At 30.4% G+C, this 14,519-nt stretch overlaps 2 protein-coding genes across 2 annotated transcripts; one reads left to right on the forward strand and one right to left on the reverse strand.

The window, feature by feature from the left end:
• Positions 1-7: 7 nt before the first annotated feature.
• Positions 8-1,160, forward strand: ND-PDSW (NADH dehydrogenase (ubiquinone) PDSW subunit). The gene is made up of 4 exons (XM_029314037.2): positions 8-224; positions 320-455; positions 661-797; positions 897-1,160. Exons 1-4 carry the CDS (start codon positions 143-145, stop codon positions 1,019-1,021), a joined length of 480 nt encoding a protein of 159 aa, XP_029169870.2. The 5' UTR covers positions 8-142; the 3' UTR covers positions 1,022-1,160.
• A 99-nt stretch (positions 1,161-1,259) lies between these two features.
• Positions 1,260-14,368, reverse strand: Marf1 (meiosis regulator and mRNA stability factor 1-like protein). Its single transcript, XM_085483573.1, is given in 26 exon segments — positions 1,260-3,759; positions 3,886-4,222; positions 4,378-4,415; positions 4,418-4,472; positions 4,561-4,931; positions 5,023-5,293; positions 5,406-5,609; positions 5,698-6,081; positions 6,165-6,340; positions 6,805-6,955; positions 7,054-7,265; positions 7,364-7,536; positions 7,937-8,112; positions 8,368-8,760; positions 8,864-9,016; positions 9,294-9,428; positions 9,610-9,692; positions 9,788-9,986; positions 10,134-10,287; positions 10,557-10,764; positions 10,856-10,953; positions 12,077-12,243; positions 12,816-13,100; positions 13,186-13,329; positions 13,404-13,760; positions 14,078-14,368. Coding segments are annotated over 25 exon segments (4,941 nt in total). The 5' UTR covers positions 13,722-13,760; positions 14,078-14,368; the 3' UTR covers positions 1,260-3,703.
• Between the last annotated feature and the right edge of the window lie 151 nt (positions 14,369-14,519).

Below are 14,519 nucleotides of genomic sequence, written 5' to 3' on the forward strand. Positions count from 1 at the left end.
CATCATGGTGTATAGTGTATTCCATCTAGATATTTGTTAGTTCATGTCGTGCAATGTGCAAGTTTTGTAGAGTAAAAGAAATTTTATTCATAATATAATATATATTACTGTTAATTCGATCTGATTTACTTTGCACAACATAATGGCAGAGAAGGAAAATCCGTTATATAAGTTTGCGACTGCTGTATATTACATTATAGATGCTCCGGTTACATATGTCCGAGGTATTATCTAATCATTTGTTTGGTTATATGTTGCTCTCTTTCTCTCTATAAATATATATATTTATTTATAATTATAAACAACTTTTTTATTGCAGAAAAATTCGTAGTGCCGAATCAAAAGAAATACCCGTGGTATCATCAAAAATATCGTCGCGTGCCCACAATCGACGAATGTTATACCGATGATGTAGTCTGTTACACCGAGGCAAATTGTCAATTTATGCGTGACAAGTAAGCTTTTTTCATGAAATATTTAAAAAAAAGCAAAGAAAAAGGAAAGAAAAAGAACATTCAGTCTTGACAATGACCAACATTAATATATATATATATATATATATATATATCATATATATTTATTAATATTATGCATATATACATGTATATATATTAATATTATATATTTATAATAAAAATGTCAATCAATTTTTAATAACAGATCGGTAGAAGATGAAATTTTGTTCATATTGAGAAGTCGTTTTGAACAGTGTGTTTTTTATCACGGTGATGACGATTATTTGTGCGCTGATCTAAGGAAGACTTATGATGATGCAACAGCTGCTTGGTTTGCAAAGTGTAATATTATTATTAAAATAGATGTGGAGTTAGAAAAAAAATATAATGAAAAAAAACTTTAAAACACCCTTTAAATATATATTTTTACAAATTTTGCAGACGGCGATATGGGTATAGGCTTAAATGTTAAAAATGCATATATGAAGCAGAAACACCGTATGATTTGGGAACGTCGTCATGGTCCAGTAGGTAGTGGCATGAGAGAGCAACCGAATAAGGCGTAGCAATTTACACTCGAATTGTAGATGATAATTTAATGGCAAACGTATTCGTACATTATGAGTCTAAATCGCAGGTTTGCATTATGTATAGATGTACATTGTGAATTGAAAAAGTTGGTATAATAAAAATAATTTATCAAGATTTTTCTATTTCTTTGCAAAAGTAAGATTGGTATTGTAAAATTAGTATTTTACAATATAAATAGAACAAGAACATATATCGACAAATAATAAATATCTCTAACATTGAATGAATTAATCTCTTTATTTTTTTTTTTCATTGTACAATATATAAAAAGATTATATTTATTGTACATGTGTATATCAAATTAATTAATTCATGAAATACTCAAAGCGATTTCACTGATGATTTATACATTTTTTGTTTGTTATTAAGTTAAAATCATCTTATACACATTAATCTCATTTACAATTTTTTCAACCAGATTACTCATTCATTATTTAGAATGCTATAATTGAGTATACATATAAAACTTATACAATATATTTAGGACGTAAGACAACTATTTGCATTGAAATATCTTATGCAGTGGGCATAAAATTACACAACATAAGATATCTGTTTGAATGAATTAAAAGTTTCTCTACAAGACACACATGTACGCGCAAAATCTTTCATGTAAATATAAAATACAAGAATTCATTATTTTAGGCATATAAATATATAACATGTAACAAAACTTTTTTTTAATAAGAATAAATTAAACGAAATATTTAAAAGAAAGTCATTTGAATATTATGATCTTTATAAATTAAATAACACTCGATGTTTCGACTGTCATTTAATTTATCGCGAATTTTCGAATAATTATCCAATGGAAATAACATAGACATTTACGCATCTCTCTCAAAAATTTTTCAACTTTTTAAAAATAACGTACTAAAATTCAGAATAAATTGACGATAAATTGGCAAATAGTATCGCGCACGCATGAAACTTAAAAATCCATTTTGTAGCAGTAAATCCTACTAGAGTAATAAATAATTAACATTTTCACGCTGCAAATTATTACACATTCATATCGCATTTACAATGAGCACAAAGTATAAGATTAAAAGTGAGATCAGTACACTCATTCGCCTGTACAATTCAAATAGCGCGACATTCTCATGACACAATTTATTCATTTAATATATTAACAGAACATTGTACACAAATTCTGTCATGATGTATTCATTATTCTTCTTCAAATAAAAAAGAAAAAAGATTGCGCAACACGAAGCTGCTGATATTTTGATGCAATTTCTACTTTTGTGTTTCGTCTCTTTTTGAATAAAATTATGTGATATTAAACGCCATTTAATAGTATCAGACGATATTTGTCTCGACGAGCTTTGTTAAAATTTTATCTCACGTCGCATCTTGCTATATATTTTTCGACCATGCTACATCAAACAATAGTATCAATTTCTAAACATTAAAGAGCTTTTCATCGATAAAATTATTTTTTCCTTTTTTTCCACGTATCGTAAAATCACGCGAAATAGCTTATACATCGTATCATACTCCAATTTTATATCATCGCTATATAATATTCGTAACATTGTCTCATTCATTTATAATACATTTGTAAAATTATACATTGAGCTGTAAAAAATGTATCAATGGAGCAAATGGGGAGAAATTTATATAAGGCGATTAAGATGAATAACTGTACAGATGAAAAATGTATGGCGGACAAGAGAATTTTCACTTATTGTTAGCTTTTAGTTGGCAACAATCATACGCAATATCTTTTTCAGACACATGTGTTATAAGAATGTTAACTCACATTATTATTGACAATGTGAATGTAGGCAAATCGAAAGAAGCGATTTAATTAATAATTTATTTACAAGAGAAAATTTATTAGTTAATACTCGATGACTAATTCAATCTAATCTTTTGCTTACACATTTTTTTTAATAAACATAAAATTAAAAATAGATATAAATTATCTCATGATATGTGTGCGTTATTAATTGGTCGAAACAATCAAGTAAAAATTGATTGTAAATTCGCGCGCGCGCGATATAAAAACATAAATAAGATTAAAAAATATCTATAATATATAAATAAAAAATATGTATTGACGCACAATATAAAAAGATTTAAATTGTAATAAATCACAACTAAATATACTGTGCCACGCTTCTTGAATGTGATTTGCCGAAAGATAATTATTGCCATCCAAACCTTTCTTCTTTAGGTGTATAATATTACTATTTTGCTTGTTTTATATCCTATATCACAGTACGAAAAATGCTACATGTTTCCTAATCATCAGCACATGTCATTCGGTATAAATTCGATCACTCACGCATTTGATATTAGAATCCCGATTATAACAATCACAATCTAACTCGATGTATTATTTTCATACACTTTGAAAATAACTGAAGTGTTTACAAGTAGTATCTCCTCTATCGCATACATATTTGCATACACATTTACTCTATACACAAATTTGTTATAAATTTCGAGTATAAATAAAGTGTGGTACCTACCACTATCAGTGAAATAGTTATATAGGTAATCTAATTCATTTTAAGTGGCAACCGAAATATTGTAATATCGAAGCAATTCTTACTATCTTCAAGCACAAGATTTATCAAACTCAATCGGTTTTGATCCTGGGTTTATTATTTTTTTCAACATCTCTTTCTGCATATTCTTTGTTTCAATCATGGCTCGATCGGCTGATTAAACTGGGCTGCCAAGCGTCTCTTGCCCTTAGTTACTGTAATGAACAGTTTCCTGATATTTTCAATATGTGAGTGAACATGCACCAACGTAAAAATAAATGTTACACGTTAATATTAATTATAAAAATGTTGTAAAAAATTTTTTTAATGGAGCTACTCACGGAGCTTGCTAGAAGTGCTGTGACTATCGCTGTTCTCATCATCATCGATGGTGGTATTAGTATCTTCGCTTTCGGAGCTTGCAAGATTGAGATGCGTTCTAACGGCAATCTTCTTCTGATTATCTACTAATATCTTCTCCTTGGGTGTTAGGGATAAAGAAGGAAGTGGCAGTTCTGAGGGATGCGGTGCAACAACAGATTTGGAATAGTAAGGAGAAGTAGGCGGATACAAAGGATTCGCAGCAGCGGGTAATAGATTTTTTGTTGGCGATAGCAAGTCTGATGTACCATCACCGGACAGGTATTGATTCCAGCTCGGTAAAGTTAACGGGGGAACCTGAAGGAAAATAATAAAAATGACAAAAATTAATACATACACTATGTAAAGGAAATAACTTCTCAAATATAAATATATTATGTAATACATATAAATTAAATATATAATCTTATAATATATATTAAAATATATAAATATATTAAGAAAAAAATTACCTGCACGTTTGTGGAATGTTCGTCTTGAGGATATGTAATTTCGTTGGAGACATCCATAGGGACGATTTCCAATGCTCTCCCTTACATACGGAGTTCTGCGAAAAAAATATAATTTATTAATAAACTAATAATTGCGAATATAGAAAAAAAGAATCAATATATTAATATCTACTAGAATAATACCTCGGGCGGGGAATCGGGTTTAGGTGGCGGTGGAGGGAAATCATGTTGCATTATCGGTGTGCGTATTAAACTCCTCAGGAAGCTCTCGCCGCCGCTTTCCGACCAATTAATCGAGCGTTCTTCCGTAGTCGCCAGGTTCATCCAATGCTTGATACGATTCTCCGACCACAAAGCTTTATCCTCTTTCGCTTTCCAAGAATTGACGTTGGTCAACTGATCTATCCACTTCTCGTGATTATCCACCACGCCCAGAGTATTCGAAGCGTTTACGCGATAAGAAGAATCGCTTTCAAACGAATCGTTGCTGGAATCCGTATCGTGATAGGATGACATCGGCTTGTATACCGTTGGCAAAAGTATACCGGCCGCAGCTTTATTAATAAAAAATAAAATGTTTATATTAGCACGCGATATCGATATAAAAATATATTAGAGAAATATTAAATTATTCAAATTATTTACCAGCTAATTTTTTATTTAAATAAATAATCGCTTCCTTCTTCCGTGTTTCCTTTATCGTTACTGTACAAGGTAATGCTTGTAAAAGTGCAGTTATTGTTGGAAATCCATATTGTGTAGGTTTACAAAGTGAACCTATGATAGTTGAGTATGATGCATCAAACTGCGATAAGTTTAATGTATCACCGCAATTTATCATCACGCGATAAAGATCACAAGCAAAGCGATGTAACGGTGTCAGTTCAATGAATTTTTCGCCATTTATGTCTGTAAACTATAAGATATACTGTTAGAATGAAATTCAAATGCTCGAGATCACGGTTCCGATAGCAAAAATGTATTCTAGATGAATCAAGATAGATTCATATATTAAATCCTATACATACCCGAACAACATTTGTAAGATCTTTTCTAAACTCGTCTAGATTACATTGCTTCAAATAATACTGAGAGTATTGTTGAACAAATTCAATAACGGGCATTCTATGTTGAGGTTGATCCATCAGTACGCGTCGGCATTGAAGAGTTGTTTGTTGCAAGTGTGATTTGTCTATTGTGATAATAGCAGGTCCTGTGGCTAAATCTATGATCTGTAAATGAGAAGAAAATCCAGATGTAAATATAAAGATAAATCAAAAGAAGAGATCAAGCTTCAGCTAGATCGATATCGTGTATTACCTGAATGGTATCTCCAAGTTTTTGCATAAGATGTAACATGGAATTGCAGCCGAATAATTCGGGACGCAAAGCGTAGCCGAATTGATGTAGAAATGTTTGCGTGATACTCGAGATCATAAGGCCGCCTTTGGCTCGCATCACCAATTTCGATATCTGTTCGGAGAGAACCTTAAGACCCTCTTTTTCAGTCAAGGATATCTGTCTCTCGCCTCCATTAACTTCATCAATTTTAACTACGTCCGGAATTGCTTCGAACAATTCGATCAATTTGGTGAATCCGTAATCCGACACTCGACATTGGTGACCAAAATGATGATGATAAGAAGGTACAAACTTGTTGAACAACATTCTGCATTGAGGCGCATGTTGCAGTAATTCGACAACCTGTATAAAATTTAATTAATTTATTAGATTTAGTTTAAAGAATTTAAAAGATACTTAGGTTTAATAATTCGCAAATTACGCACTTCCTTAGCGAACAATTTTGTTCGGTCAATCTCTTCCGCAGTCTGTTCACGTTTAGGAATAGCAATCATTTTATCGCCGCCTTCGATAGATGTTACGACAACCGTGTTTTCAGACACTTCACTGAGAATATCTTCGATATTGCATACGCCGTAATCGACAATATCCCACGGTTTTGCTACAAAATAATTGTGTGTAAGATATTTGTTATTAATTATGAATATGAATATAAATGTACAAAGAATTATGTGTATATCTATTACTCTATTATAAAAATTACTATAATTACTTTAAACAACTACTACACTATTATAAATTTACTTGCTTTACTACACAGAGATAATATTCTCTTAAAATTTATTCTGAAATTCACGATAATTGTGGGATAATATAGTACTGGAAGAATATTATAAATTTCTCTGATTAATATTTACCACAATAAAAAATATTAATACCTCAATAAAATATAAAACATGTTCGATTAATTTGACTAAAATATATAGTAAAATTTCAATAATTTTAAAATATATTAACAACTGTATTAAAAACTTATGATCCTTTAAGTGTTTTAGAATTTTGCGGTAAAATATAATATAAAATTCTCTCTATGTATAATTTCTTTAACATAAATTATTTGTATACCTATTACTCTACTGTAAACACTTGGAAATTCCGACAGTGCTACTTGTTTACTCGCTTTCGATTTTAGCACTCGTAATAAATCCGAAGTGAATCGACGTACTTGAGTACGGTGCGATAATGTAACGACGCGCTTATTGCCTTCACCCATTACCTAAGATATTACATAAGAAAAAATAAGATATAATTTATCAACAATATTTTAAATTACCTTTTTTCTATTTGTGTTAATACTTTTTATATATTACATACTTGGACTGTATGTGTAAGTGCCTCCAGCAAATCAATTAGTTTAGTGAACCCATAATCGGCGACTCTACATTGTCGTCCAAAATGATGATGGTATGCTGGTATAAATCGATTAAAGGGTAATTGGCAGTGCGGAGCGGTTTTCAAAAGGTCGACCAATTCACGACTGAAAAGGGCCAACTGATTTGCGAGCGATGGACTCACGCATTTGTTTTCTGAAAGACAAGCAAGGTCTAATGACTTGTGTATAATAAAACAAACTTTTTGATGAAAGCACATTTTAGGTTTTTAATTAAAACTTAAAGAGACTTACCATCATGATTAGTTTCATGATCCTTTTTTCCTACCCACACGATATATTTCACGCTGCCAATATCCTGTCTTAAATCAACAGATGATAAGCATGATACTAAATGTTCCAAAGGTACCCCATTTTCTACAATTTCCAACTTTTCCTTGAATTCGGCATCGTAACAATTTGGCAAACTAAAATTATTTAATAACTCATAAATTCCTTAGATTTTAAATTAATATCAGTGTAACTAAATAAGCTTATGTGATTTTTATAATTTAGCAGAAAGCCACACAAGCTTATTATTTATTTGTCATAATGATTTATTAAATTATATACAAAGATCTATTAATGCAATAAATAATAGAAAATATACATACCTTGGTAACTAATTGAGAACTTAATTATAAGACTTAATTGAAAGTTAATTATAACTTATTATTATGTCTTATAATTAAGATTTATTTATTATTAGATATTAAGCCTTATTTATTGATAGTTATTAAGACTTTATTATTAGTTTTTAAGGCTAGTTTATAAGATATGCTATTTCTTTATACTTTTTACGAGTAATTTCAGATGCATTATATATACCTTGGTAAAGGTAGTATGCCATTGTGCGACACTAGTAATTCTTGCAGACGAAACTCGAGAACTTTCAAAGAAATCTTTACATTAGGCAAGGATGCCATCTCTTGTTCTGCCCAGCCTTTATCAGACACTGGTTTTGCAATATGGATTGTACAGTATGGCAACTTGACTTGTCCATCCTACAACAAATATTCGGCGTCTTTTATCAAAAGTACAATATAATTTCGTTTTAAATGTGAAAGAACAATATATTAATTCAGCATAATAATAATACGCTTCACTGTGTGATCAAAGCTTCTCGACAGTAAGGGAAACTAAAGGAAGCTCTACCATCACCGAAGAAGCTCAGACTCGGCTTTCATCCATCATATTTTGTAAATGTTGTACATAAATAATATTTGTATAATTTATAATAATTAGTATTAATCGCATACTTGTACTGTATTACATGGTGATGGTGTGTTTCTATGATCAGGATTGAGCGAGACCATTCTGCCACTCGGATCTTCAGTAATTATGCACACGTCTCTCATTTTATATAATTCGGAGACGCTTACAGAGATCATAAATCGACTTTCGTACATCTCGCGGAACTTGAATAGCGGGAGTTTGTGTCCCGGCACTTCTTGCAGAAGCAGTACGATTTGCGCTCGAATCAGTTGGGGATTTGGTCCACCGATATGAGCATAAGATATCAAGATGCGTTTATAGCCTATTTTACGGCGATGTAATTGTGAAATTGCATATTGTGCATCCGGTAATGAAGGTACTTTGACGCTGGCGGCAAAATTACCGTCCGATTGCATAAATATAGAAATATGACAGCTCTGAAAAAGAGAAAAATCTTTTTGTAACACAATGTATACATATATATGTGTATATATATATATATATTATATAATCACAATTGTTTAATTAAATAAACTTTACCGAAACATGTTCCATGAATATAGATGTAAGAATCCGCTTCATATCTTTTATATCAGTGCTTTGATCTAAATTTGTCACTTGCAATTCGATGGGCGTATTAGTGCCATTATTAGCGCTAGATCCATTGCGATTATTTATAGGATTGCAAAATTTCTAAAAAAAAGGAAACAAAAATTGAAAAATAATATATATTAAGAGAGAGAGAGAGAGAGAGAGAGAGAGAGAGAGAGAGAGAGAGAGAGAGAGAGAGAGAGAGAGAGAGAGAGAGAGAGAGAGAGAGAGAGAGAGAGAGAGAGAGAGAGAGAGAGAAAGGGAAGGAAGAAAAAAATGCATAAAAATTATAAATAAATCACATTAAACTAAGAAAATTTTACAACTTTTAATTTTTAATTAAAAAAAAAAAATCTTTTTCTAATTAAAAAAGAAATACCTCTACTTCTTCATTTTCTGTATCACTCAAAATCGAAGAGCGTGAGGTTTGGTTGTGTTGCCCTGTTCCTTGTAATATACTATTTTCATAAGGCGATGGCGTTTTGTTGTTTCGTGTAGAAATTTGCTGTTGATTCTAAAACAAAAAAATACCTCTTTTTGTTCTTCTAAATATTGAATTAAACAATGGGTTCGTTTTAGCTGCACTGCTGCAAGTTAGAATGAGAGAAATGTATATTTTTTTCACTCAAATTTATTGCACCAGTACAGCTAAAACGAACAAACCCAATACGAGAAAGATAAAAATGTGTTTGTACCTGACCATGCCATGCATTTTTTTCTCTAGTTGGTGCATCGTATAGAGGAGATGGACTGCGCCGTTTAAAAGAGTTGGATTGCCCTATTGTTATACAATATTATTTTAATAATTAATATATAATATCAATTATCATGCGATGTGAAATTGAAATAATAAAAATTGTTTTAAACTGTTACCATTATAATTGAGTGGAACAGCTAATGAATTATACGACTGCCGAGCTCCAACCCATTCAGAAGCATAAGCAAAGGAACTGTGAGTGCCTCTAATACGCCTAAGGCCTTCGGGAGTTCGAGAAGTTACACCAATAGCAACATTAGTATCTCGAACCTGCGAGACATGAGCTCGTTTTCCTAGTATCTTTGATTTCTCCACCTTTAAATTATCATTTAATATATTATACAAGTAAACATTAACAGTAAACAATGGTATAAGCTAATAAACATAAATAAACTTCATACAAGGAAATACAGATAATCGAGAGACAAAATTTGAAAATATTTATTTATATATGAAACTAACTTTATATTGTTCTTCCCATATATGGTTATATTGCGGTCCTGCAATTGGCCAAATTAAGGGTGACTGTACTCTAGCGAGTTCATTATATGACCTATTAAAAGTCACGTCATTATTGAATGACCTCCCAAAAAATATTGGAGGTTGTTGCATCATCCTGTAAAACGTAGAATGAAAATAATTAATTATACATATCTTTATTATACTCTTGCAGCAATTTATAAAATCTGTTTAGTAGTTTATCAGATAAGATCAAAGTCAACACTCATAGCCCGAATCAGCAAGGATAACAATCTACTCGCGACTCTAGAGCTCTTTCTCGGATTATCCATCATTTAAACAAAATATTTTTAAACAAAACAAAAAATGAATATTCTGTTAATTTATAAATATATTTAGATTAAGTAAATTTTTTAGCAGATTTACCCTGATAATGGGGCATTAATTGGCGCGCAATGCGCATTAAAAGCCGGATAAGCACCAACTACAGGTGATGATGTTTGATAATTTGGGAATTGGAGGGTTCTCGTCCCTAATACAGAGGCACTCGCAGCATACATTTGCTTAGAGTTGCTTTGTTTAGGACTGGTAACAATTTCTGATTCACTGACTGCCCGGCTTCGTGTTATATTTCCTGAAAAAACAATATAGAAAATAACAATCTTAGTGATATTAAATCTTACTAATATATGTCATGTTACATTTAAAGAATTTCATCAACGTACCAAGATTTTTACCAATTATATTTCCTTTTTCCTTACAGAGATATTTTACAAGTATTTTTGAACCAAGAACATTTTCTCCTTCCATACGCTTCTGAGCCCTATCACAAATTAAAAAAAATAAATAAATAAAAATAAAAAAAATATAAATGAGACATCATATTGTTATTGTATAGTTAGCTGAACAGAACAGAAATGATTTCTTCTTATAAATGACCTTGCACAGGCACGAGAATATGTAAATATCTATATATGAGTTAATTTTAATAAATATAGCAAATATAGATATAATATATGTAATAATATAAAATATGTATAAGACAAGATATAAATTACTATCTATTTAAAATTTAATTTCAACAAGAAACATGTACTAGTTATAAGATACATACTTTTTAATATTAAACACAAGGCACATTTTTTTCTAACAATGCAAAAAATAACTATAACTTACCCCAAACAGAAATAAAACTATCAGTTAACATTGTAATATAACATTTAAATAAAATAATAAATACCAATAATATGTATATTAGTCTGCATAAAAATTAACTTTTTATAATAAATTCTCTAATATATATATGTATGGGTATGTGTACTAATGGGGGATGTAAGATAACTTATATTATACAATGTTCTTTGACTTTCCACTATGTTCGTTATGTTACTGCCTGTTACTTCAAACCTTCTTTATTTATCTTTTCATCCCTACTACATCAGAATGTAATGAAGGAGACATATGATTGTTTTTTTTCTTTTTCTTATGTATATACAAATCATCCCTTCTTCTTCTATATCTGGGTTTTCAAATATACATACCGAATCCAATGTAGTAGAGAATGTCAAAGGCTGACTTACATGATAGAGGCGGGTTATTTGAATAAGTTTGTATATAAATGTGCTAATCAAGATATCAGCAAAAAGGGAATATAAATTTCCCTTTATTACAATTTCAATTTTTTGAACATAAATTCCATTTTTTTATTACTATTTAAAATTGTTTTAAATCATAGTTCATTTTAAGTTTGTTGTTGTATATATATTTTAATTTACTAAATTTAATAAAATTTAATATTAATTTGGCTATTTTATATTAAATATTCAAAATAAAAATTTTATAATTTCAAAAAATTAGGTAGTTAGAAAAACAAAATCAAATCTCATGTATGTGTGTGCATATGTATGTATTTTGTGACAATCAGAAAGTTAATAAGATAAATATACCTGTCTGCAGAACTGTGCGACGTAAAGCGTACAATGGCAGTATTTGATTGGACATCTATCACGCGACCACCGCAATTTTCAGATAATTGCTTAAGGCGGCGCTTAATGACATTAACATCCTTTTCATCAGGAAGATTACTAACTAAAAGGTCATAGGATTCGTTACCCTGAAAATATTAAATTCGTGGGTGACTTTATAAGTAAAATGAGTATATGTATGCACACAGGATAAATTAGGCATGCTAGGAAATTTTAACACAATTTGCATATGTATGATACCATAATTAATTTGACATTTATACAAAATTACTTATGTATATATCATTGGTTTTTATTTATGCTCAAAAATATTTAAAATTATATAAATTGTTAATTAATTACTAATTTTGCGAAATGACTAGTAAATACATATAATTTCAAATATTTGTCAATTCTATGATATATATATATATATTTATAAAACTGCTGTTTTTTTTGTATATACTATGCATTATTATAAATAATCTGGATCATACTAAGATATATAAAAAATGTACTAAGATATATAAAAAATTTACACATATACATATATAAGATACAAAATACATTTAAATGTAAGTAAATATATGTATATATATACATTAATTATTTATTAAATGCATGTATAAAGTATACTTTATACTTTTAGTATAATTCAGAAATTTGAAATAAAAAAAATTCTTTTTTCAGTATTATTATCTTCACATACCAGATTTCATACCTTTGCTGGAGTTCTGGACGGAAGTGGCTCCGTAAGCTCCATAAAATCATAATGTTCATTAGCACATAATATTAGTGCTTCTGAGGTATTTTTTTTATGTATTAATATTACATAAATTTTTTTCCTATGACGTAAATCACTGAGATCAGCGGCAAAATTAATATCTCCAGATATTAAGATTATAGCTGCTGGACTGCCATGAATATCCGCAAACCTTCTGATGGACTGTTTAAGTTTTTCATCTGCGGCATTCTTACATGTGGCAGCTACATGTATTAAATTAACCTAGTAAATATATAAGAAAAATAAATAAGTTGAATAATAAATTAATTGCAGCAATGACAAAAGTGTTGCATAGTTATTTTGACACCTGAGCATCATTCAATTCTTGTATAATTTGGTTATTCTCTTTCTGAACATCACAAACTACAATAAATTCTGCTTCTCTATAGCCATTAAAAAATTTATCTCTAATTAATTGCGTAACTGCTATGGCGGATCTGCCTTTAGGAACCTGCAACATCATAATAGAATATCACACATTAATGATAAACTTTTTAAAGAAAGAAAAATGATGAGTAAACCAACTTGACAGTTCTCGATGTCCCAAAATACACCAATAGGTGGAAGATGAATCGATAAAGTTGGTATATTAACTGGACTATCATGATGTAGAAGAGAACACTCGTGTCTACAATGGCTAAATAATGAAGAAGTGGACACATTGAACTCTACTTTGGAATTACTATTATTTTTTAGTCTATCGTCACACGATTGATTTTTGGAAATTTGTGAAAAGGTCTTTTGTTCAGATAACAGTTGTAGAAGTTTCTCATTAAGACCTTCAATTTCATCACTATCATCCGCACAGGATGTACGGTAATCCAAAGATTTCCTTCCTGCCATGTGTTTCACAAATTACCTAATAAGACTCCAATTTGTAGACTGAAATTAAAATGTTCAAATTAATAGTTTGTTTGGCAGACATATATTCAGTAATATTATATATGAATAATTTACATGCGAAAAAACAATTATAGACTTTATCTAATAAAAGATTTGCAGCAAAGAAATGAAAAGCTGGATAATCAAACGCATTACAAAGATATATCTTGCCATTTGGCATTTCGCGCGTTTTAATAAATTGGTTAATTCGAAATGAAATTTAGCCTATATATACAAGTGCATGAAATCAGCGAGCTCGATAAGCTCGATTTAGCGGAGCATAATTAACGATTTGAGAAACGTTTGAGCGTATTTACCTGAGAAATTCAGCCATCGTTTTATCATAACTTTCTATGCAGCATGCAGCGTCTATGCAGAAATGCAACAACCGGCGTGAAGTACCGAATACATAAAACATCACGGAAAAACGTCACAGGCGTATACGTAATTTGTAAAAATTCATGATCCGAATCTGTACGTATACGCGAAAAATCAAATGTGAATCAAACGCGAATCCGCGAAACGTGTTTCCACAATTTTCAGAGAGAGTATAAGCATATATTTCTTTTCAATCTCCCTTCTCCTTCTCTTTTCAACCTCTTTTCTTCTCTCTCTCTCGTCATTTCTGCGCAATATGAAAACATATTCAAAAGTTCCATTCACATCGCACAATCGATAAAGGCAGAATTCGCATGAAGAGACGAATCAAATGGCTTCTTTTGATTGGACTGGAGAATTCTCTGATTGGTCAATCATACT

The sequence above is a fragment of the Nylanderia fulva genome, unplaced genomic scaffold (genome assembly GCF_048542155.1).
Source record: "Nylanderia fulva isolate GAGA-0341 unplaced genomic scaffold, ASM4854215v1 Scaffold26, whole genome shotgun sequence".
In the NCBI taxonomy this organism is placed as follows: domain Eukaryota; kingdom Metazoa; phylum Arthropoda; class Insecta; order Hymenoptera; family Formicidae; genus Nylanderia; species Nylanderia fulva.